The 26,853-nt window shown below is 39.6% G+C and overlaps 1 protein-coding gene across 1 annotated transcript; it reads left to right on the top strand.

Moving 5' to 3' along the window:
- Positions 1-5,146: 5,146 nt before the first annotated feature.
- Positions 5,147-26,185, top strand: LOC144596362 (rho guanine nucleotide exchange factor 25-like). Its single transcript, XM_078404619.1, has 11 exons — positions 5,147-5,234; positions 6,103-6,169; positions 8,153-8,256; positions 10,355-10,424; positions 13,854-13,940; positions 14,222-14,314; positions 14,985-15,035; positions 17,919-17,996; positions 21,100-21,285; positions 23,775-23,946; positions 26,118-26,185. The coding sequence occupies exons 1-11, from the start codon at positions 5,167-5,169 to the stop codon at positions 26,183-26,185; spliced, it is 1,044 nt and encodes a 347-aa protein (XP_078260745.1). The 5' UTR covers positions 5,147-5,166.
- Positions 26,186-26,853: the final 668 nt, after the last annotated feature.

Here is a 26,853-nt window from a genome sequence, read left to right on the forward strand (position 1 = left end):
CAAAAATCCAAAACACCTCCTCATTATTTCATTTCATTTGCTAGATAATTGATATTAAATATGTCATAAAATGTTAAATGCTTTGTTTCTACATGTATCTTTTTTTGCTTAATTAGTGATTAATTCATGGAGTGCAGGTACATTTTGTCATTCTGAATTCATGTACATCTTTGACAATCTAATTTTCTGTTTATATTTGACGTATATTCCACCAAATATTTAATGTCCAGATTGCCTTGATCGATGCTGCAAAACGGAAAAGTTATGCATATTAAAAAAGTACTTTTAACAACTTGTAAAGGAGAAGTGAGGGCGGGTGGGGGGGGGGGGTATGAAGGGGAGGGGGCTTCAGTCACCTACAATCCATTAGCCATCAAGTCAAAGGGTTAAAGAAAGGAGGTCTTACTGATGTTGGTTTACACAAAAGGACAGTGTTGGCGTTACTCAGAGGCTCAGGCAGCATCACTGGAGAACATGGATAGGTGACATTTTGGGTCAGGACCCTTCATCGGGATACAAGTTGATTCCTGGACTATGCTGAACTTGACCATCTCATCTTTGGCAATGGTAAGACCTTCAGATGGCTTGGAATACTGAACTTGAACTCGTGCTGAAAATGAGCAGGAATCTCAATTGTAGATTGCTGACTCTGATGTCCAGTTTGGTTGAAACTTGCTTTCAAGCTTTACACGTGAAAAATGAATATTTGAGCAACCACTATCCATGGGACTTTTGTGGGGAAGGGAACGTCACAGTCAGGGGGAAGGCTTTTCTTTAACAGGTGTTTGATACTCAGCTGGTAATCCAGTAAAAGCCTGCTATGGAAGAAGTCTTTGGGGTTACTTACCAGAGATAAGAATGTAGCAGAAGTCTGCCTTCATCAGTCCGCTTATACACAGGTAGCGTACAATGCGAGATTGAGTTTTTGCGCATGTGACACACCTGTGTGGAGACTACCCGGCACCCAACAGTGACTCAAATCCAGAATGATAACGTTCAGGTTTTCTGAGCATCTGACATTGGTGCAGAGAAGATTTACGAAAAAGTTGCCAGGACTTGAAGGCTTGGGCAATAGGTAGAGGTTGACCAGGCTAGGATTCTATTCCTTGGAGTGCAGGAGGATGAGGGGTGATGTTATAGAGGTGTACAAAATCATGAGAGGAATAGATCGGGTAAATGCACAGAGTCTCTTGCCCAGAGTAGGGGAATCGTGAACCCGAGGATATAGATTTAAGGTGACGGGGGGAAAGATTTACTAGGAATCTGAGGGATAACTTTTTTACACAAACGGAGGTGGATATATGGAACGAGCTGTGCATACTATCGGAGTTATGCTTCTGTTATGAGGTGTGAGACACCGCTCCTGCCTTTCAAATAAAATATTATTGTATCTTCATAATAATTAAACAGTTTAAAATATGGAAATATTACATCAATGTAATATTTTTATTTTATTATTGGCTTTAGCTCGTATATATTCTGAACAAGAGAGAAAAGAAATGCTTCCATGTAATGAATTTATATTCCTTTGTGGTGTCATGAATGTGGTTTGATTTGTATCCATTTTCTCTTTTCTATGCACTTTTCAATATAAAGTATCTTGTGTTTCTTACATAAAGTTTTGACCTCCTTACCTAAAAAATGCCATAGAGGGTGTGGAACAAAGATTCACCTACTGGAGTGGCGGTTGTGCCATGTAAGGGGAGATTGAGTGGACTAAATCTGTATTCCAAGAGTTTTGAAGGAAGAGGTCTCGTTCAAACTTACAAAGCTCCCAAAAGATTTGACAGCGGGGAGATTACCCCTGGCTAAAGAGGCGAGAACCAGGGGTTGTAGTCTCAGAGTTAAAGGCTGTTGAGGACTCAATTGAGGAGACATCTATTTCATGCAGAGAGTGAACCTTTGGTATTATCTATGCCAGAGGACTGTGCTAGCTTACTCATTGAGCTCATTCCACACAGAAAGTGACAGGTTTCTGGATGTTAGGAGGGATAATGTGGAAAAGTGGCATTGAGGTAGAAGACAATGAAAAAGCTATACATGCTGGAAATATGAAACTAAAACAGCAAATTCTAAAACAACTCAATATCTAAGGAGGAAGTGGTAATTTTTCAAGTTGAACAACTTTCACTGGAATATAGTGTATGGCAAAAGTAGGAAGAATGTTACGAATGTATCAGGAACTCAGGAGAAGCTTCTTCCCTTCTGCTATCAGGCTTCTGAATGGTCCTTCCATATACTAGGGTTCTGTCTGATTCACCTCTGCCACATTGTGGACATTGGACTTTGTCTATGGAACTGATGCGCTAAAATGCTGCAAAATATTTTGGGTAAGAGTTGTGGAGTATCAGGCAAGCTGCAAGAGGCGGCCCTATCAGTTGTAGGGGGAAGGGAAGAAAGGGTAAGGGAAATGATCCAAAAGATAGGGTACTGTCCGCTACACTACCCCATTGCAGACTTTGGACTTTGTCTATGGAACTGATGCAATGCTAAGAACTATATTCTGCACTCTATATCTTCTCCTTTGCTCTATATATTTTATTTGAGTTTGACTTGATTATATTTACCTATGGCGTATCTGATCTTTTTAGATAGCATGCAAAACAAAGATTTCACTGCCTCTTTGTATATGTGACAATAATAATAAACCTAAACCTGAATATGAACTAACTTGGGAGGAATTTTGATGAAGAATCATCATCTGGAAATCTTTTCTGTTTCCACAGATGCTGTCTGGTTTTCTGAGAGTTTCCAGCATTTTTGGTTTTTATTTTACTTGAGATAGAAGAGCAGCCAGGATCAAAGAGCCAAAGGACTGACTCCTGCTCCTATTTCTAATGTTCAAACACCACATTCAGCTCCTTTCTTTCAGTCAGAAAGTCTAATTTCTTCAGTCTTTCATTTCCTCCTCTGACATTAGTCCTCAACCTTACACTTTGCCATGTAGTTCAGTAGAATGAATTGATTTTTAAATGGCCATGTTATTTGTCAATCCTGAAAGAAGGCTCTTGACCCAAAACGTCACCTATTTATTTTCTCTATGATAACTCTGAACCGCTGAGTTACTCCAGCATTTTTGTCTATCTTCAGTGTAAACTGCATTTGTATTTCCTTAACATAGAAACATAGAAACATAGAAAATAGGTGCAGGAGTAGGCCATTCGGCCCTTCGAGCCTGCACCGCCATTCAATATGATCATGGCTGACCATCCAGCTCAGTAACCTGTACCTGCCTTCTCTCCATACCCCCTGATCCCTTTAGCCATAAGGGCCACATCTAACTCCCTCTTAAATATAGCCATTCTCTGTGTGAAGAAATGTTTTCTCATCTCGGTCCTAAAAGACTTCCCCCTTATCCTTAAGCTGTGACCCCTTGTTCTGGACTTACCCAACATCGGGAACAATCTTCCCGCATCTAGCCTCTCCAACCCCTTATGAATTCCTTCCTTCCCATAATCTTGCAAGTTCATCATGTTATTTTAATCCCAATTTTCCTTTTATATTTCTGTCATGTCGCATATTTTCCCACCTTTACCCTGTTCCTTTTATTTCATTTTATCAAGAATGATTCTACAGACTTTAAACTCTTGGTAGAAATTCTTACTTGAATGTTTTTGATCAGTTGCTCAGTTGTTCCCACCAGAGTGCAATGGTTTGACATAAAAACAAGCCAACACAGGAAATAGGGCGTTTCAAGGATGAAGGGGCAGTCTTGAGGTAGCCACCTCTCTCTCTGGTTCCCACCAAACATAGTTTTTTAAAATATATTATCAGAGAACCTGTGAGCTTCCTGAAAGATTCATCTGACCCACTCTGGTGCATCTCAACATTTTTGCAGTATCCTACACACAATAAGGAATCTTGCTTAGCATTTAATAGTTTATGTTATTTTGGCAACTGCTGAAACTTAATTATATTTAGCTGCCGCTGCATTGTGTAAATTATTGGTTATAATATTCAGTCAACAAATACAGATCATTTTTGTTTTGTAAAAGGTATGCAAAATTCATGCAAACAAAAAATGCTCTTGCCAGAACCAATGCCTTGCCCTGATAAATATTATTTGCAATTCGTTTATAAGACAACACACATCATTTTACACATACCCTTCTATTTCTGAGTGGCTATTTTAAAACGACACAGCGGAAATACTCCAATTGCTCCTTCCACTGTATCTGGAGACCAAACATTGACTGGAAAATTTGTAGTTGACTGTGTTTAGGCCGTGAGATTGCACTTGGTAAGTTTAACTTCAACGACTGGACTGCATTATTTTCTTGTACCTATAAGAATGGCATACCTAAACTTAGGTTCTTTGTATTATTTAAATATTTTTTTCCTTGTTAGTTCACTCCTCTCTGTAAAAATGTGTTTATACAGTGATAAATTCCTTGTGATCTGTTTTGAATTAAATTTTAGTCTGCTACTGTGGTTTGCCCACTTCTGCTAATATTATTCTGAATTATGTTTTAATTATAGTAAAGCAAAAATGCTATTATTCATCCGAGAATATTGTAGGCACTAAACTAAGGTGCTTTTAATGATCCTTTTGCAAATTAGCAGAACAATGATCTCCTCCTGACTGTCTGAGATTATGTGTAGGAAGGATCTGCAGATGCTGGTTTACATTGAAGAGAGACACAAAATGCTGGAGTGACTCAGCGGGTCAGGCAGCATCTCTGGAGAGAAGGAATAGGTGATATTTCGGTTTGAGACCCTTCTTTAGACGGAGAATGGAATATCTCGGTCAGATGAAGGGTCTCAAACAAAAACGTCACCTAGTCCTTTTCTCCAGATATGCTGTCTGACCCGCTGAGTCACTCCAGCATTTTGTGTCTCTCGTCTTGTCTGAGATTATGAGATCAGCTGCTATGAATGCAATTCCAACCTTATAGTACCTTTCCTTTAAAGGTTGAAGGCTAGCTGTGAGTAGCAACAGCAATTGGCCATGTAGGAAATCTCGCTACATCCTGCTTTGTGTCAGAATACCGCAACCCATTTTCAGATTAATCCATTTTTATATAATTGAATAATTCATACCTGCAGATATTGCTCTCCTTCCATCAAAAATTACACTTGTATCATGTCTACATTTATTTATTTCCAGACTCTGGAATCACATTGTGATTTCTTTACTAACCAAAAGATTTCAGCAGTTCTAATTCAATGAATTCCCCAGTGTCACCCAGTGAAGTTGATGAAGAAACGCTGGCCAAAGCACTTAAAAGCAGAAAGTAAGCATTTTTATTTTGCCTTATAGGTAAAATGCAACATTAAGTTTCAAAATATCCATTAGGATTTGTTTTCTTGACCAGTTATGCATCTGTCTTGTGTTGCTGTATTGGTCATAATGAAACATGAAAACTTTGGTCCATTATACCAAGATTCAATGTTGTCCTGATATGATTTCACTTCACTTAAGAAGCAGTTGATAACCATTAGTTTAATTTAGTTTACTTTAGAAATACAGCATGAAAACATGCCCTTCGGCCCACCAAGTCCGCACTGACCAGCAATTCCTGCACATTAACACCATCCTACACGCGCATTAGGGACAATTTTTACACTTACACCAAGCCAATTAACCTACAAACCTGTACGCCTTTGGAGTGTGGGAGGAAACCAAAGATATCGGAGAAAACCCACACGGTTACGGGGAGAACGTACAAACACCGTACAGACAGCACCCGTAGTCGGGATCGAAACCCCAGGTTTCTGGAGTTGCAAGCACTGTAAGGCAGCAACTCTACACGCTGCGCCACCGTGCCACCATTAAAAATTAAATACTTTGGGGTTAATATAGATTTTTCAAAAATGTTCCAGGAGTGTAGTTGAGCATCAGTTCTTTTTTCCAATGGGAGGGCAAATGGGGGGTAGAAGTTTGGATCTCTTATCCAGAAACGGCAGTTGTAGCTGGAGTAATTATTAATGATGATTTCTGCTAAGCAACCTATTAAGAGAAATGGCATTTAATTAGATATTCAGAGTCAAAAAGCTACGATTTCATTGAATAGATTCAAAAGATGCATTGACATACATTTATTCCTACATCCAAACTGAATTCTTAAGACCAACAAATATTTTTTTCTTGTTTTCTTACAGTTGTGTCCTGAATGAACTTATTGAAACTGAGAAAATTTACGTGAAAGACTTGGGAGCTGCAGTGGAGGTAAGATGAACCAGTGAATTGAACTGGAGACATAAGAAACTGCAGATGCTGGAATCATGAGCAAAACACAAAGTATTGGAGGAACTCAGCAGATCAGGTAGCATCTGTGGAGGGACAATAGACAATAGACAATAGACGCAGGAGTAGGCCATTCGGCCCTTCAAGCCAGCACCGCCATTCAATGTGATCATGGCTGATCATTCTCAATCAGTACCCCGTTCCTGCTTTCTCCCCATACCCCCTGACTCTGCTATCCTTAAGAGCTCTATCTAGCTCTCTCTTGAATGTATTCAGAGAATTGGCCTCCACTGCCCTCTGAGGCAGAGAATTCCACAGATTCACAACTCTCTGACTAAAAAAGTTTTTCCTCATCTCTGTTCTAAATGGCCTACCCCTTATTCTTAAACTGTGGCCCCTGGTTCTGGACTCCCCCAACATTGGGAACATGTTTCCTGCCTCTAACATGTCCAACCCCTTAATAATCATACGTTTCGATAAGATCCCCTCTCATCCTTCTAAATTCCAGTGTATACAAACCTAGTCGCTCCAGTCTTTCAACATACGACAGTCCCGCCATTCTGGGAATTAACCTAGTGAACCTACGCTGCACGCCCTCAATAGCAAGAATAGTGGACAAGAGGGAGTGGACAGACAACATTTTGGATCAAAACCTTTCTTCAGACTGATGAAGAAAAGGGGGGGGGGGGTGAAAGCTGGAAAATAGATTATGGTGATAGGGTAAGTGATAGGTGGATACAGATGAGGGGGTGGTTTGATTGGCTGATGGATGGAGTAAGTGATCAAGGTTAGAGGTGAAAAAGAGAAAAAAAGTATCACATAAGGAGAGAAGCAGATTAGTGAAATGTAAAGCCGGAGCGACGGATATGGGTGGAAGGGAACAAGAGTGAGGGGAAAGAGGGAGTTAAAATGGAAATATGGGACTTGGGGATGGGAGATGAATGTATGGAGAAGGTGAAAGGAGCAGGGTGACTGTGGAGGTGGGAGATTGTGGGAGAAATGTATGCAAAGCAGGCTGGGAGTAGGGGGCAGGATTGGGATGGGAGGGCAGGGGGGTAGTTCGGGAAGTATTACTTGAAATTGGAGAATTCAAAGTTCATACTTGAGTTGTAAGCTACCCAAGTGGAATATGAGGTAGAGTTCTTCCAGTTTTTGTGTGGCTTCATCTGGGAGTGGAAGAGGCCCAGGACAGAAAGATAAGTATGGGAATGGGAAGAGGGGTTAAAATGGTTAGCAATAGGAGATCCAGCAGGTCTTGGCGGACCGAACGCAAGTGTTGGGTAAATTGGTTGCATAGTCTAAAATGTGGTCTTACCGATGTAAAGAAAGCTACATCGAGAGAACCAAATGCAATATTTGTTGATTCTCACTTCTTGGTGCACTTTCTCATTTCATTTCTGCCATCGGGAAGAAGGTATTGGAGCCTAAAAACCGTAACGTCCAGGTTCAGTAGCAGCCTCTTCCCTACAACCATCAGGCTATTAAACACTAAAACCTTCAAATAGACTCCAACTACATAGACTTGGGGACATTATTTTTGACTTTGCATTACTATTGTCTATCTGTTTGTTTTTTAATATATATTGAACTATTTGTTGTTGTTTATTATGGGCTTTACAAAGTAATATGTTTACATTCTGTTGCGTTGCTGCAAGGAAGAATTTCATTGGTCTGTTTCGGGACATATGACAATAAAATGCTCTTTCTCTTGACTCCTGAATGCATTGCCTGCAGATGTAATGGAGACAAGTTCCATCCCGGCCTTCATTAACTAGATAAATGCATGTGGCAAAATAAAAATTGTGTGGCTATAGAGAAGACGGATCGGAATTAGTGAGTTGCTTTGATAAAGAGCCAGAATGAACAAATGGCTTTGTCTGTGCTGTAACTATTGTAAGATTCATATGTTTGAAACGTCATATCTTAGAATTTGCTTCTCCAACCTGACACTTTCTCGTATTTCAGGGCTACATGAAAAAAATTGAAGAAAAGGGAGTTCCAGATGATATGAAAGGAAAAGATAAGATCATTTTTGGAAATATTCATCAGATCTACGACTGGCACAAGACGTACGTCGATTATCACTTCAGATAATTATTGCACCAGGAACATTTCATTCATTTTTGAGGAACACCATTTTTCTCACTGATACTTCTCCCTAAATATCACTATTTATTTTTCTTCAAGATGTCCAAACTTTCCTACCATATTTCCAAGAATGTAAATCGCCTTTTAAAACTTTATCCAACTGGTGATTAAAAAAAATATGATGGCCAGCACCCAAAATTGAGAGAGAAGCAAAATGACATGTTAATAAATAGTACTTTGGTGATACTAAGATCAAACTTCTACAGATTGTAAATTGGGAAATTTGCCCATAGTAAAATTTGCAATCTTGGTGACCAACAAAGAGTATAATAGACCTGATCTTCTCCATCTATTAGGTATATAACACAATTTAAATGAATATACCCAACTCATAATCAGTCTATCTTTCATGCCCAAAACGTAACACCATTAGATGGACTTTCCAATCCAGCTCTGAGTCTTGCAACAAATAGCATTGGAAATCAGTCCATTAAATTTGACATTATGAAGGAAATTATGTATTTCCACTGCTGGGTCAATGAGGCTGCAATGCATCATAACCCAAGCACTCAAACAATTGACGTGATCCAATATCATTCTTGTAAGTTTAGCTTACTTACATATGTATTCACCCTACATATGCTTTCACCCTAAACTCGGGTATTCTTCCCGGTATCCCTTCGTCTCTAAAACTTTAGCTCGTCAAAAGTACTTCTTTATACTAGCCATTGGCTATTGGGCCAAAAAGCTCCTTATTTGTGGTCAATTTTATTTTGATAATAGTTAAGGTGCCTTAGAATATTTTATGACAGATAAAATGTCATAACATTCTACATTGTTTATGAAAATTGATAACTTACTCAACATTTTATTATAATAACACCATTGTTACTGTTGTATGATGCACTATTATTTTGAATCAGTAAAATGAAGTGCTCTCTCTCTGTAATATTCATAAATTTTTAATCGAGGCCTTTAAAAATAATAACTTAAGCTTTCAAAAGCATAAAACCCAAAATGATAATTAATATAATTGTTTTTTCTAACTTGAAATTCAATCACTGGTAGTTATGTTACTTTGATTAATTTGTTATTTGAAAATCTCAGGCGGAGATACTTAAAAGATTTTGAAGATGACATACGTTTGTTGAAATTGTGAACTTTGGAGTTAATGCTGCAGTGCATTATCTACTCATTATTCATATGTCGGCTATCAATTGATATTATTCATTTTAAAGCAAATTGTAAATTACTGAGCTTTCATTAGAAACTCACACCTTAAACATCCAAAATGGGGCAGCACGTTGGCGCAGCAGTAGAATAGCTGCCTTACAGCACCAGAGATCCGAGTTTGATCCTGACTACAGATGTTGCCTGTGGGAAATTTGTAAATTTTCACTGTGACCACATGGGTTTTCTATGGGTGCTCCAGCTTTCTCCCGCACTCCAAAGGTGTGGAAATTTGTAGGTTAATTGGCTTCTGTAAATTGTCCATAGTGTGTAGGATAGAACTGGTGTATGAGGATCACTGCACGCACTCGATGGGCCGAAGGACCTGTTTCCACGTTGTATCTCTAAAAACGAAAAAAACTAGTAAAAATCAAACGATTAGGAATGTGTTTAAATGCTTCATGATCATTAAAAACATTAAAGCACTTAACAATTTAAGCATTTATCTAAATCCAATTATTTAACAAATGTGCATATTCCTATTACAACCCTCTTTGCTGTTAATCTCCTTTCAAGTGAATGACCATAAATTTGTCGTCTGCCTCTGGAGTTGATAACAAGTCCAAGGTGGTGGTGCTGTTGGAAAATCACCAGCAGTGAGCAGCCAGCGACTTCTGGATTTCCATGTTCACATGGGAATCCTAAATGTGTGGCACAAGGATTAAAATCCCCACAAATTACCGTTGTTCCCACTCTAGCATTGTTGGATGATTTGCACAATGGAAAAAAAACCTCTACAAAACTTAAATTGTTTGCACATCTGTACATGTTGTTACTTCAAAATACAATGGGTAAATGTGCACCACTGAAACAAAGTTCTGGAATAATACTGTGATTATTCTTTTGTAGTTATTTCTTGGGAGAATTGGAAAAATGCCTCCAGGAGCCAGACTATTTGGCAACGCTCTTCATCAAGCATGTGAGTCTTTGGCTATCTTGTCAGAGCTTGGTCTATTTAATGTTGTATTGAAGTATATTTTGTTGCTCCTGCACTCTCCGAGCACTTCAACCAATATCCCTTTAAGTGTGCAACAGGGAAATAAGTGGGGAAGTGAAGTGGAACGGAGCAAGGTAGGAGAGGCGAGAGAAACAGCGTTGGGTCTACCGAGTCTAACGTGGACGGGCGAGGAGTGGTACCTGGTGTCCAAGGAAGGAGATGGCTGGAGGCTTGCAGCAGCCTGGGACTTGCCTGGAACAGACACCACTCGAGCTTGGACTCTGAAAATTGGTACCAAATCATGGCACCTCTGACATGTGGACTCAATAGACTAATTCTGTACACTTGCCAATTAGGGATCGGTAACATAGAATAGTACAGCACAAGAATAGCTCCTTTGACCCATAGGTCTGTGCCTAACATGATGCCAAGCCCAACTCTTATCTGTCTGCACAGAATCCATATCACTGTATTCCCTGCATATCCATGTGATTATCTAAACATCTCTTTAATGCCACTATCATATCTGCGACAATCACCAACCCTGGCAGCGCATTCCAGGCACTTACCACCCTCTTTGTAAAAAACAAAATTGCCCCGCACATCTCCTTTAAACCTTGCCGGGTGGCACCAGCAATGGCTGCCTCGCCAACAGGCTGTCCCTTTCCTCTTCATTGTTTTTTAGTATGTGTTAAATGTATGTTTTTAGTGTTCTTTAGCTTGTTTTATGTGGTGGGTGTGAGAGGGGGTTGGGGAAACATTTTCTAATCTCTTACCTTGGTGGAGATGTGATTTTTGTTCGGTATCGTATCTCCGTACGCACTGCGGCCTAACATCGAGGAGTTGGCAGCCTTTGCTGAAGACTGACTTCGAGAGCTGCACCGCGGGAGCCTACGGGACTTTAACATCATGGAGCCCGCGATCCCTTTATCAGGGATCGACCTCTGAGCTCTACCGCGGATGCCTGCGGACTTTAACATCACGGAGCACGTGGTCTCTGGTCAGAGACTGACATCTGGAACTCCAAGCTGCAGGAGCTTCGACCTCCCCGACCCAGGGGCTTCAAACGTCGGCTGCGGGAGCTTCGATCGCCCCGACGGATCGTTCAACTGGCCTGACCACGGGAGAAAAATGAGGGAAGAGGATTAGACTTTATTGCCTTCCATCACAGAGAGGAATGTGGGGAATCCACTGTGGTGGATGTTTATGTTAACTTTAATGTAGTTGTGTGTCTTGTTGTTTTTTTAGTATGGCTGTATGGTAATTTGCATATCATTGTACCTTAATAGGTACAATTGACAATTGGTACGGAATGACAAATAAAGCTCTGTTGAACTGTTGAACTGTTGAAAAGACCTTTGAAACCTCTCTCACCTTAAAGCTATGCCCTAAACTGACATTTCCACTCTGGGTTAAAGGTTTTGATTGTCCACCCTATATGTGCCTCTCATAATTCTATATACTTTTATTAGGTTTCCCTTCAACCTCCACTATTCCAGAGAAAACAATCCAAGACTGAACAACCTCTCCTTGCAGCTAATGCCTTTTAAACCAGTTATCATTCTGATAAATCTCCTCTGCACTCATTCCACATTCTTCCTGCAATGGGCTGATCAGAACTGCACGCAAAAGTCCAAATGTAGTCTAACTAAAGTCCTATAAAACTACGTCATGACTTCCTGCCCCGAACTGGGACCCTTTTTGATTGAACTGTTAAATTTCCTGTACCTTTCCAATATAATTTGTTTATCCTTGCCCAAATCACAAGTGCTGGCTGTCTAACTAGCTGAGAGTGCTGAGCCATCATTACAGGGGGATCTGTGAAGTGTACAGGAGACCTGAGGCCCACTTTGAGAAGTAAGGATTTTCCAGGGCAGTCCAGATAGTTTGTGTATGCCATTTGTCAAATCCACAATCATCCATGCGGGATTGCTGTTTTTATTATAGGCGTATTGTCTGTTGTGCATGGTTTACAAGCAAGAGTTGTTTGCCAGCCCTTCACGTGATATTGTTTGATGCTTAAGTATTAGGAAGGAACTGCAGATGTTGGTTTATACCAAAGATAGACACAAAATGCTGGTGTAACTCAGTGAGTTAGGTAACATCGCTGGAGAAAATGGATAGGTGACGTTTTAGGTCGGGACCCTTCTTCAGACTGATTGTAGTAGGGAGAGTAGGAGGGGGGAGGGGGGACTCGAAACAGAAAAAAACAGCATCTCATATTTCACGGGTAGCTTACAACCCAACGGTATGAACGTTGAGTTCTGCAATTTTAGGTAACTTCCACAAACACCTCCCTCCCCTCTCCTCTCTGCCCATCTCTCCCACAGTTCACGACAATGCATCCCTCTTGGGCTTACACCTGTCTAGCCAGCAGTCAGCCTATCAGGGACCTCCTTGCCTGAGGTCAATGTTGCCATATTTGTCCTGTTTTCTCTTCCCTTCCAGTTTTTTCCCACTCTCTCCTTACTACAATCAGTCTGAAGAAGGGTCCCAACCCGAAACAACAACTATCTATGTTCTCCACAGATGCTGACTGACCCACTGAGTTACTCCATCTTTGTTTGATGCCTATTAGAAACCATAGTTTACCACAGAGTTTAAACATCCATGACACAGCAAACTGGCACTAAGGCATCGTGACTACTGACTAGCGTGACTACTGATTAGGTTCACCCACCAGCTGTACACCAAGGGAGTGGAGTCCATGATGGCCTCATTTCAAGGATGAGTAGATGAGTTGAGCTGCAAGCTCCACACAGACAGCACCCGAGGTCAGGATCGAACCCAAGCCTTTGACGCTGTGAGGCAGCGGCTCTACCAGTTGCACCACTGTGTGCCGCACTGTGGCAGCACTGTGCTGCCCTATTGAATTCAGTCATTGTAATCTCAAATTGGATACACAAATACAAACTTTGTGATCTGTCTTTTGATGGGCATTTGTGTCCAATTGCCTTCCAGATTTATGATTAGTGCAGTTTTAGTTTTTAGTTTTACGTTTTGGAGACACTGTGTTGAAACAGGCCCTTCGGCCCACCGAGTCCGCGCTGACCAGCAATTCCAGTGCTCTAGTTCAATGCTACACACTACGGATAATTTACAGAAGGCAATTAACCTACAAACCTTGGAATGTGGGAGGAAACCGGAGCACCCGGAGAAAACCAAGGTAGTCACAGGGAGAACGTACAATCTCCGTACAGAGAAGCACCCATAGTTAGGATTGAACCCGGTTCTCTGGCGTTCTGATGCAGCATCTTTACCACTGCGCCACTGTGCTACACTAAGTTGAAGATAAAAGTTTGCATTTGCATCTATTGGACCTATAACACCCGAAACACAAGATTTATTTTGCCAAATTTTGCAGTGGATATTATTAGGTTTGCAGTTACAAACACTATATTTCATTTGCAGGAAAGACGCTTAGGCATGTATGTGGGGTATTGCCAAAATAAGCCAAGATCCGAGTACATTTTGGTTGAAAATGATGCCTACTTTGAGGTAAGCAGTTTGTTGTCTTTTCCCAATGGCAATAGAAATAAAATGGACTAATCAGGAACCACTAGGTTACAATATATTAATCATCAATAATAATCATGCTACTTGGAAAATGACAGGAATGTTATGCTTGTAGAGACTGGAAACTGATACATCAAAATTTTTCATTTGAAAAACACATGGCTGCAAACTTGTTATTATTAAGCGGTCAAGCAGTTAGTTCTTTTTGAAACTGGGTAAAATTGATATTACGTAAATAATGCACTTTTTGCTTCATTTATTAGGAAATAAAATTGGATTTGGATGTGACGTTTAGCCTGAGTGACTATCTCATCAAACCCGTTCAGAGAATAACTAAGTACCAACTTTTGCTTAAGGTAAGGACTTCTCCAGCTGATAACCAGCTAAGAAACAGGTTGGCAGATTTGGCCACTATTCAATTAAAGTAATAATTAAAAGATTCCTCAAACAGTTGTTAGGTTCTCTGTTTACATTAACAAATGGGCAAACAACTAATTCAGGCAAAGATCTTGGAAGCCTTTACTCAAGTATTTAACAATACGACAGTCTGCAAACGTCTAGCATATATATAGATTATATATATATTATATATATATATATATATATATATATATATAATATATAGAAGAGTAGCATCCATTTAGTCGGTAAAAGGGAATTGGCATTAGTTATTTTCTAAGAATTTATTTTTGTGTACTGCCATGAAAATTACTTTAATGGGGGCATCAATGGGCAGAAACTTGGAAAGGGTGTTGCCGTTTTTTGGGGTTTTGCTAATTAAGCTCTGTGAAGTTCACTTGTACTTTATTTTTTAAACTAAAGTTTTCTTGGCTTGAAGAATGAGATTTTACATTGTTTCAAAGAAAGTGAGAAAATAGAATGATAAACAATCAAGAAAATGAAAGATTAACTAACAGGATATACTTCTACATGAATGATGGGTATGTTAAAATGATCCATGGTATCGGTCTACAAAACATCTTGACACATCATGCTAAGTATTCACTAATAATTGCCTTGTTGCAGGATTTCTATAAATACAGTGAAAAAGCTGGTTTTGACACTACAGAGATTGTGGTAAGACCTGTTTTGTTAGATTTATAAATATTTACAGTAACAGTGGTGTTAATACAAAAAAAATGTGACATTGTTGTACAATTTGAGATCACTGGGACTGCCTATGGAGAAGGTGTGAGCTCCATCACAACAGGACTAACAACATTGCTGCGAGATTTGCCAGTGGCATTGTGGAGGCAAGGCAATGGGAAACATCATTGAGGAGATGGGGTAGTCAGATATAGATGGGAAACTCAAAAAATGACACCAAGTGTTGGAGTAACTCAGCGGATCAAGCAGCATCCCTGGAGAACATGGATAGGTCACTTTTCTGGTCGGGATCCTTCTTCTGACTGATTGTAGAAGTAGTAGGGAGAGTGTGGGGAAAAAACTGCAGGTTTTGGAGGAGTTTGGGGAAATAGTGAAGAATGTTTAGTTTAGTTTAGTTGAGAAATACAGTGTGGAAACAGGCCCTCCGGGCCACTGTGTCTGCACCGGCCAGCGTACACTAGCACTATTCCTCATACCGGGGACAATTTACAATTCACAGAAGCCAATTAACCTACAACCCTGTACTTCTTTGTAGTGTGGGAGGAAACCGGAGCACCCGACAAAAACTCATGCGGTCACAGGAAGAACATACAAACTCAGTACAGGCAACACCTGTAGTCAGGATAGAACCAGAGTCTCTGGCGCTGTAAGGCAGCAACAACAGCAACTGTGCTGCCCTGAATCTGAATGAAACTGAATCGATTTGTATGGATTCAGTTGGATAAACCTCTGCGATTCCTGTGCAAGAACATTTCATACCAATGTTCAGGCACTCCCTGACATCTCTGCATCGCAATGTTCATCAGTCTTTGTCTGTAATCCTTTGGGATAAACTAATTAACAACCTCACTCCTGGAAAGCTGTCTCACTAGCTTCCCTTTCTCCTGAGCCGGGTGAATTTCATTTGTAATGTGCAATTCATCATGTGCCGATACCATCACTAACTTAGCCTCGAGAAATGAACCAGTGGATATGTTTCAGATGGAGTGAAGTGATATCCATAGTCTATCAAGTGGTAGAAACAAAGAGGCTGCAGATGCTGATTTACAAAGAATGACACAAAGTGCTGGAGTAACTGAGCGAGTCATGCATAGGTATCCATGTTCTATAGAGATACTGCCTGACTCGCTGAGTTACTCCAGCATTTTGTTACCCCATTAACAAAGGCCTGGAAAATGTGATTTTCTTTGGGGGGGGGGGTTCTAAAAAACAACAGACCCAAGTGAATGGTAATAGTGAGGGGAACTGATGTGTAAGAGGGTTATACTTTTTTTTTTTAACATTTTATTCGTATAAACTTTAAGTTAGTGGATTGATAGAAATAGCATGAGCAAAGCAGTTTTGCTATAATCACACTGTCCCCTCCAATGATCTTCAATCCTTCACACTAAGTATCTGTGGTAACTGAGCAGATCACCTAAAGAACATTCTATTTAGGGTGGCGCAGTGGCACAGCTGGTAGCTGCATCTCCAGAGACCCAGGTGCGATCCTGACCTCGGGTGCAGTCCATGTGGAGTTTGCATGTTCTCCCTCTGACCACATGGGTTTCCTCCCAGTCCTCTGGTTTCCTCCCACATCCCAAAGACGTGCGGGTTTGTCAGTTAATTGGCTCTGTAAAAAGCCCCCAGTGTGTAGGGTGTGGATGTGAAAGTGGGATAGTAAAGACTGGTGTGAACGGGTGATCGATGGTGGGTGTGGACCCATTGGGCCAAAGGGCCTGGTTCCATGCTGTATCTCGAACACTGTAACAATGTCCAGTGGGTCTCATAGAACTCTCCACTAGTCTGCAGCTGCTGTCAATAGTTGCTTGCAACCTTCTCTTCAAAGAGGAAAATGCATTACTGTGTTATTTGAAGTATATACATGATGTAAGTAAGTCCATCCAAGTTGTGATGAGTAAGTGGATTTCAAAGTACAGTAACGGTAACTTGAAATTGTTGGTAAATGGGATTTGTTGCTGTTTCCTCTGACCATGAGTGTGTTTGTAAAGATAAGAGACACTTCTGCCCCTTGTGTAGTGGAATCTTGGAAGAGTTGATTGGAAAAGATGGGTGAATAAATGGGATTGGAATATATTATGGCTTTCTGGTCAGTGTGGACTTAGAGGGCTGAAGGGTCTGATTCCGTGTTATATAACTATGACTAACTTTTAATAGAGCGATTGGCCCATTTTAAATGCTCTAATCTTTGCTTGAGATAAACACAATAAATTCTAATGCAAAAAGAACAGGGATAAACTAGATCTTGGGTCCCCCGGCCATTTTACCACAAGGTAAATGTATTTCTGCCCCTCAACAAACTTGGGCAACAAAAATTTATACAGCTCAGTTCTGAAACGTTAATTGAAAATGCCACTTTTTGATGTGAATTAGTAACTGAGGCTGCAGTGGAGCCGATAGATAAATTGGCTGGCCAAAAACAGATTAATAATAATAATAATAATAATACATTTTATTTATATAGCGCTTTTCATATACTCAAAGACGCTTTACAGATTACTGCAGCTGCTGAATTTCTACAATAAAAACAATAAATACTGGAAATATTCCACAGGTCAGACAGTAGCTATGAGAGAAAGCTAAGCTAATGTTGCAGTTCAATGCATTTCCATCAGAAGCATTTTGATGAAAAGTCATTAAACTAAATATTAACTCTGTTTCTCAACAGCTGCTGCGTAATTTTTATAAATATTTCCAGCAATTTGTGTTTTTACTTTAAGTAAACTGATAAATTGGCATTCTCCATATTTATCATACAAAGTGAACTCATCCCATGACTGCCATATTATATTTTGGTTTAATGATAACAGACTAACATTAATGCTCAATGTTTATTTTATGTATCGTTAACAGAAGGCAGTCGGTGTAATGCACCGTGTGCCAAAACGCTGCAATGATATGATGAATTTGGGAAGACTTGAAGGATTTAATGTAAGGTTTCATTTTCCTTATCAGTACATAATTTTATTACTGGAATAAGGATATCAGAATTATATCCACAAAATATCTCAGTAACGTACTGAAATAAGTTTACTTTAGTTTAGTTTATAGATACAGTGCGGAAACAGGCCCTTCGGCCCATCAAGCCCACGCCAACCAGCGATCCCCGCACACTAGCACTATCTGAAATACTAGGAATAAATTACCATTTTTACCAAAGTCAATTAAACTACAAACCTGCTCGTCTTTGGAGTGTGGGAGGAAACCGGAGCACCCAGAGAAAACCTATGCAGTCACAGGGAGAAGGTATAAACTCCGTTCAGACAGCACACGTAGTCAGGATCGAACCCGGGTTTCTGGTGAAGTATGGCAGCAACTCCACCACTGCGCCACTGTGGAGCCTAGGTCAGCATCGTATCAAGTTCAGTATCATATCTCAAAATATCTTTAAGTAATTGAGATAAAAATAATAAATTTATATTTTTGAGGATCATATGATTGAAAAACAATGTAATAAAATAATAACTGAGGTTTCACTAGTTTTAAATATTAATTGCCTGGTTCTAGCACATAAATAAAATTGAGACTTGTTCGCCATAACTTTAATTCAGTCCAAGCCTGAGAACAGCCTGGCATGTGCTGCTTTGTGGGAAAGAGAGTTGCATGTGGAGTTAAATATTAGAGTCATCATCAAAGCTACTTCGTGTTCATAAATTCAAGGAGCAGAATTAGGCTATTCGGCCCATCAAATCTGTTCCACCATTCAATCATGGCTGATCTATTTTTTCCTCTCAATCCCATGCTCCTGGTTTCTCCCCATAACCTCTGACACCTTGACTAATCAAGAATCTAATCTCCACCTTATAAATATCCATTGACTCAGACTTCCACAGCCGTCATTGGCAATTAATTCCAAAGATTCATCACCCTCTGACTAAAGAAATTCCCTCTCATCTCCTTTCTAAAAGTATGTCTTTGTCTTGTTATAGCCTCTGGTCCAAGACTCCACCACCAGTGGAAGCATCCTCTCCACATTCACACTATCCACTCCATTTGTCCATCCTTGACTTCAAGATATTGTTCAATTGTAATTCGCTCGAAGGATCCCCCGCAAAAACACCCCAAAAGGCAGTTAAAGGGGAAAGAAAGAAATCATCATGGCCTCACGATATAAATGTTAGTTTCCTCAATCAACATAAATGATTGGCCACTATTGTTTCCCTGTGGAGAAAACCATCTAAAGGAAACCCTCAGCGCATGTGAGTAGGTAATGGCACCAAATACACACCTCCCAACCCTTCCAAATTTGGCAGAAAGTTTCCGCTTTCTTATTTCATTTCCGCCATTCCGATTTCACCGCACATTTTTCCGCAAAATTGCAATTTGTCAATTTGACCGCCAGATGTCGCTAGGGGTTCCGCGGAAAATCCCCCCGCCCTGGAAGTCTCCCCGAAAATGTGGCACCTAGGCTGGGCAAGGCAGCCAATCTCGACCTCATCGGGACTTCCATGGCCAATTTCTCAATTCGGCCTCTAGAGGTCGCTAAGGGTTCCGCGAGAAATCTCCCCGCCCTGGAAGTCTCCTCTAAAATGTGGCACCTAGGCTGGGCAAGGCAGCCAATCTCAACCTCATCGGGACTTCCATGGCCGATCGGTGGGTTGAATTTACAACCTGCGGCCGGAGCTTTGGAACTCCAGCCCAGCTGGAGCCAGCACATCTATCCCCATAGCCTACTTCCTTAGCCAGCTGGATAAACCAGCAAAGCTCTGGAACCAAGAGTGCCAGAAAATCAGCGGTGGAACTGTAATGAGTAAATATTAATTTTAAGTGCAAGATTATATAACTATATTAATTAATTAAGATGGGGTTAAATTATAAAACACAGCAGAGAAGCCAATTACCACCTTTTTGGGGTGATTATCAATTAATGTGCGAATTTACACTTTAACAAGTACTTCCGTATGCTTAGTCGAGTCGCATGTATCAATTATTTCTTCTTAACGTAGTCATACATTTTATGACCATTGTTCTTTTATTCAATACTAAGAGAATTGGGATGTGTAAGGAAAAAGCAAAAAACAAAGCAAACAATTTTGTCTTTGTGTTGCAAAAAGTATCTCTGTTCAATAACCTTTCTATAAATAGCAGAATATACTCATGATAGGCCTGACATTGTACATGTAGTCCAACAACTACAGACTGTTGGACATAATAGTCATTTTTCACACGTGAATATAGCGCAGCGCGAATGCGCATTTGGCGTGCGTACTTTTTTTTGCTGAAAAGTTGCATTGCGCGCCATATTATGAATTTTGATGTAAAACTCTGAATTTTGTACATCAAAATTATGAATTTATAAAATCAAATGTTGGGAGGTCTGCAAACAACTCTTCAATAAATCATTTTCAACAATCCTCACTGACACACAGAGTTTAAATGAAGAAATATTAAATCATTGTAAAATCATGGACAGAAAACATAATAAGGGCGGCTAAATGGGATTAAGTGAGGGATAAAATAAAAAAATGAAAAAATATATTTTTTTAATCTTCAGCAGTAATTAAAGTTTGAAAGGATGAAATTCCTCACATTAAATCAATTTTTCAGCACCAGACTGGTTGTTTGCGAGTGATCAACCATTAACAATTATTTTACACGAGCCCTACAGTTATCTGTCATGCTTGATGTATGACTTATGCAAAATTACCAATTCACACCTTCATATAGATTTTGGCGCCTGGTCTACTGGTAAGGTATTACTGGAGTTGAGTTGGACAGCAACATCTTGATTTCTGTATATAATAATATATATGCAAGCTTTTGGTTGCATCACCACAATTTAATCTTCTCAGCGCACCTATAACTTTTCTATCATCATCAGTAAAAGGAACAGTTCATTCACCCTGCCTTTTACACTATTCGAAGCTTTAAATCAGATGGGTCTTTATTAGTAAACGAAGGTCAAGAATATGAAGCCCACTGAAAGATAGAAGGAAGATTAATCTTTTAAAAATTGGAGGTGGGGTTTTATTGTTCGAACATTAAATTCTGGGTGATATTATTGAATCTATGCTGAACTATTTGTTATTTCCAGGGTAAACTCACCGCACAGGGCCAATTGCTACAACAAGATACATTTCTTGTGACTGAGCAGGATTCTGGAGTTCTGCACCGAAACAAGGAACGACGAGTCTTTCTCTTTGAGCAGATTTTAATCTTCAGCGAACTGCTGAACAGGAGTTCCTTAACACCAAGGTATAATTTTAAGAAGAGCATAAAGGTAAATATAGAACGGATTAACTAAAGGTCAGAGTCATAGACTCATACAGCATGAAAACAGGCCCTTTGGCCCAAACTTTCCTACGCTGGCCAACATGCCCCATCTACACTAGTCCCACCTGCCTGTGTGGTAGGTGGTATCACATTGTGATAGTACCTACCCCCTCCTGTAGCATGTTCCATACACCTACCACCCTTTGTATTTAAAAAAAATACCCCTCAGTTCCTATTAAATCTTTCCCCCTACACCTTAATCCTATGTCCTCTGGTTCTCGATTCCTTATCACTTCTTCACAATTAGATTTTACTACTGAAGATTATGATCTAAAGATCATCAAATTGTAATGATTCCTTAATCCACAAGTGCTTACTGTGTTATGTATCCAACCCAATCTAAATAGCATGTGGAAGCCTCGACAATTATAACATTTGTCCACTGTTTCACCAATGGGAATCATAACAGTAGGGTCTGAAGAAGGGTCTCGACCTGTAACGTCACCTATCCCTTTTCTCCAGAGATGCTGTCTGACCCGTTGAGTTACCCCAGCTTTTTGTGTCTATCTTTGGTTTAAACCAACATCTGCAGTTCCTTCCTACTCAGAACATTCTGTTATTATTTCACATCTGTGATATGTACCTCCCAATGGCTTCATTAGATAGCAAGCAAATGCAATCGCTGTGCCTCTTATAAAGTTTGCTTTATTAAACAAAAGTCACGTAAATCAAGGATACCTAGATAAGTAATAAAAATAGGCTTTCTTGGTGTGGCTTACTTGATGCAGAACTCACTCTATGTTGGGAGTTGTTTCTGTATACACTGTGGAAGTATGGCACTCCAAGAATGCATTTCAGATGCTCAGTGACAAAATTAATGACTGGCTTCTCCCGAGTGATGTCTGTAAGACAGTAGCTACACACGGAAGTTGACATGATGTTGTTGATAAAAGCATTGTCCTTCAAATGTAGTTCCTATGCATTTTGAATGTATAACATAATTGATGAAGTCCTAAATTAAGCCAGTTGTTTTGTCCTGAAGCTGCTTGGATTTTGTTCAAGTTGCATTTAACCACTTGGAGAGCTAAGAAGAATTAATCAATCATTACAGAATATCGTGTCTTTGGTGTCTTCTTGACTAGTCCAAAAAATTGCTTTTCAAAGTGGTTAATCTGGTGTATTAAAGAACTAATGAAAATAATGCCATTTTCATCCAGTACCTTTAAGTTAGTAAAAGCACCGCCAATAATAAATAAAGACACTGAGCAAATGTCAAATCCCCAGGTTAAGTTAGCTTTTAAATAGCAAATTAAAAGAAGAAAGGTTTTGGTTAAGGATTCCACAGTTTCAGGCCATGGCATCTAAAGACACAGCATCTAATAGTGGTTAAATTCAAATGGAATTAAATTCAAGGTCGCAAAATAGTCAAGATTGGAAGTGAGCGTAAAACTTTTTTGATCAAAGAAATTACAGAACAAAAGGCAAAGGAAGTGAGATCATGGATCAAAATAAGATTGAGAATTTTTACATCAAAGCTTTTTGGAACTAGAGTCATATTATTCAGCAAGCACAGGGATAATGGATGAATCAGACATGATACGTTAGGACAATGGATGAAGACTAGATTCAGCAATGACAATACTGCTGAATCTCTCAAGGAGGTAGACGGGTTTTCTCTCCAGCTGGAGATGGCAAATGGAACCAAGAAAAATGCAATCATCAGTGAATATATTAATCATGACCACCTGAAGGAGAGAAAGCTATTGAACCAGCTGAAAGTCATTTGGCCTAGGATATTACTCTGATGAACTGTTGCATCAATGCCTTGAGGCTGCAACCAGACTACATTTCATTGTGCTGCATCAACATTACCTTCCTTTGTCTGCCACACTATATCCCAAAACTTTCAATTTCATTGGAGCTTCTTGTTGCCATAATCAAATTTAGCCTTGCTGTCAAAAGCAATCACTCTCACCTCATTTCATCAACTTATGCCCATTTGAATCATAGCCAAAATAATGCCTGGATAGAACTGAACTGAGGATTAGAGAAAAGCTTATTGGTGAATAAATGGCACTTTGATAGCATTTATCAAAGATGGCTCTTGTGTTTTAATTGTGGAGACTACAAATTCTCCTTCAAGATTCAAATAACACAAGACTAGAGAAGCATGCTATCATCTGCAGGTGAAGTTATATTTTCAAAGTTTAATAAAAGTGGGAAAGAGATAAACCATAGAGAGCATTCTTAGCATTTGGAATGCACTGCCTGAATGACAGTTGGAAACAGAATCATTCAAAACTTTTCAATAAAGAAATTGGACAAATCCTCAGAAAGGAGAAAATTGCTCTCATATGGAGAAGTGGAATTAATTTGGGTGGTTGTTTTAAAAAGTTAACAGAATCAAAATTGAAAAATCTGCTGTGTTCTGAACTGTAAAATTCTGATTCTAGCATTTACATCTTTTCATCAGTTATTTTATCTGATCCAATTCAGATGAATAATCTAAACATCGAGAGCAATGTGAACGATGAACTTTGCAAATTTGCTCTGACCTCCACTGGGACCGATGAGCGCTTGATCTTAGAGGCAGCGAACAGAGAAATCTATGAAGCTTGGGTTTGTGATATCAACAAAGCACTTGACCTTCAAAAGAATTTGTTGAATGGTATGTAGATAATTTTCAACCTCAAACGTCACTGCAAGTCTCTTTAATCTGGTCAGGTACAAGTTGAAGAAAGGCGGGCCAAACATTGGATATGTGATACTTCCCCAATACCTCTAACTGCCACAAATTATCACTGTCTAAATTAATTAAAACTTATGAATTATGTAAAACTTATTTCAAGACTGTAAACTGAAATTCTATGTGATTAAATCAATAATTGGCTCTCTACCTAGGCTGTCAGCTACTCTGCTGCTCCCCATCCCAAGTGGACGCCAAGACTGCCAATTAGATTGGCTTCAAGGCAATCACGGTAAAATATCAATATGTAAACTGTGGAGTGCGAACTCTGCAGCAGACAGGTAGACTGGGAAAATCAGGTTGGTTCTGGACCCCAAGAAAGAGAGTTTGTAGAGTGCCTCCGCGATGGATTCTTAGAGCAGCTTGTAATGGAGCCTACCAGAGAAAAAGCAATTCTGGATTTAGTGTTGTCCAATGAACCAGATTTAATAAGAGAACTCGAGGTAAAGGAACCGCTTGGAGGTAGTGATCATAATATGATTAGTTTTAATCTGCAATTTGAGAAGGAGAAGGTTAAATCGGAAGTATCAGTGTTGCAGTTGAACAAAGGGGACTATGAAGGCATGAGAGAGGAGCTGGCTAAGGTAGACTGGAAAGGGATCCTAGCAGGAATGACGGTGGAACAGCAATGGCAGGAATTTCTGGGCATAATCCAGGATCATTTCATTCCAAAAAGGAGGAAAGATTCTAAGGGGAGTAGGAGGCAACTGTGGCTGACAAGGGAAGTTAGGGATGAAATAAAACTAAAAGAAAAGATGTATAACACAGCAAAGAGTAGCGGGAAGCCAGAGGATTGGGAAACTTTCATACGACAACAGAAGGTAACAAAACGGGCAATACGGGCTGAAAAGATAAATTACGAGGGGAAGCTGGCCAAGAATATAAAGAAGGACAGTAAAAGCTTCTTTAGATATGTTAAGAGAAAAAAAGTAGCAAAATCAAATGTGGGTCCCTTGAAGACAGACACGGGTGAAATTATTATGGGTAACAAGGAAATGGCAGAAGAGTTGAACAGGTACTTCGGAACTGTCTTCACTAAGGAAGACACAAACAATCTCCCAGATGTATTGGAGGACAGAGGATCTAGGGGGGTAGAGGAACTGAAAGAAATTTTCATTAGGCAAGAAATAGTATTGGATAGACTAATGGGACTGAAGGATGATAAATCCCCTGGGCCTGATGGTCTGCATCCCAGGGTCCTCAGGGAGGTGGCTCTAGAAATAGTGGACGCATTGGTGATCATTTTCCAATGTTCAATAGATTCAGGATCAGTTCCTGTGGATTGGAGGATAGCTAATGTTATCCCACTTTTCAAGAAAGGAGCGAGAGAGAGAAAACGGGGAATTACAGACCAGTTAGCCTGACTTCGGTGGTGGGAAAGATGCTGGAGTCAATTATTAAAGAGGTAATAACGGTGCATTTGGATAGCAGTAAAAGGATAAGTCCAAGTCAGCATGGATTTATGAAAGGGAAATCATGCTTGACTAATCTTCTGGAATTTTTTGAGGATGTGACAAGTAAAATGGATGAAGGGGAGCCAGTGGATGTAGTGTATCTAGACTTTCAGAAAGCCTTTGAAAAGGTCCCGCATGGGAGATTGGTGACTAAAATTAGAGCACATGGTATTGGGGGTAGGGTGTTGACATGGGTAGAAAATTGGTTGGCAGACAGGAAGCAAAGAGTAGGAGTAAACGGGACCTTTTCAGAATGGCAGGCAGTGGCGAGTGGAGTGCCGCAAGGCTCGGTGTTGGGGCCGCAACCGTTTACCATATATATTAATGATTTAGAAGAGGGAATTAGAAGCAACACTAGCAAGTTTGTGGATGACACAAAGGTGGCAGTGTAACTGTGAAGAGGATGTTAGGAGGTTGCAGGGTGACCTGGACAGGTTGAGTGAATGGGCAGATGTGTGGCAGATGCAGTATAATATAGATAAATGTGAGGTTATTCACTTTGGCGGCAAAAACAAGGAGGCAGATTATTTTCTCAATGGAGTTAGGTTAGGTAAGGGGGAGGTTCTAATGATAACCAATTTTATATCTAAAATTATTACAGCATCACATTATAACTTAATATTTTGATCTTTATTTCAGCATTGCAATCACCAGTCGAGTACCAGAGAAAACTGATTCCAAGTCTTTTCAGCATAAAACCAAATTGAAAATATTATTCCAACCCAACCTTGCACCATGGACTCCTGAATGCTTTGATAAGTAATAATACAATGTATATGAGCAAAGCAAGCCACCTGAAATATGTTTCAACCTAATATCAATAGTCATAACATAACTGTTGTTCCCTACCACTACTATCATGGTAGAATTGACCATTAGACAGGCTGAATTTTTACAGAGTTTAACATTAATATGAAGCATCTCAATTAAATTATGACGTATTTTGACAATATTATTATATATATGCATCATTGGTAATTCTCAGATGTCACCAAGGTTAAAAGACAATCAGATAAATACATCTCGTACATTGATTACATTTGCCAACTATTCCATTTTCAATTTGTTTATGTTAAAATGTTCTTATTTCTAATCATTCAACAGCACATTCTATTTTTTCCAACAATTTTGTTGCAAAACAAAATCGGTTTGATAATTATTCAATGAGTTGAATTACACCCAATTACATCACTAATTTGTACATTTAAAATTATCTTGTATGAGGCAGTGCAAAGGTATAAGGTTCGTGAAACAAACATGCTGGTTTGTAGGTTAATTGGCCATTGTAAATTGCAAAAGGGATAACATAGAACTAGTGTGAACAGGTTCCGCGCATGGCCAGTGTGGAATCGGTGGGCCGACTGGTCTGTTTCCA

The sequence above is a fragment of the Rhinoraja longicauda genome, chromosome 8 (genome assembly GCF_053455715.1).
Source record: "Rhinoraja longicauda isolate Sanriku21f chromosome 8, sRhiLon1.1, whole genome shotgun sequence".
Taxonomy (NCBI): domain Eukaryota; kingdom Metazoa; phylum Chordata; class Chondrichthyes; order Rajiformes; family Arhynchobatidae; genus Rhinoraja; species Rhinoraja longicauda.

Bases quoted from the DNA above. Each gene is read 5' to 3' on its own strand.
- LOC144596362 (XM_078404619.1), top strand. From the start codon at position 5,167: ATGAATTCCCCAGTGTCACCCAGTGAAGTTGATGAAGAAACGCTGGCC. The intron at 5,235-6,102 runs GTAAGCATTTTT...GTTTTCTTACAG, and splicing joins AAAGCACTTAAAAGCAGAAA to TTGTGTCCTGAATGAACTTA. The intron at 21,286-23,774 runs GTAAATATAGAA...GATCCAATTCAG, and splicing joins ATTTTAAGAAGAGCATAAAG to ATGAATAATCTAAACATCGA.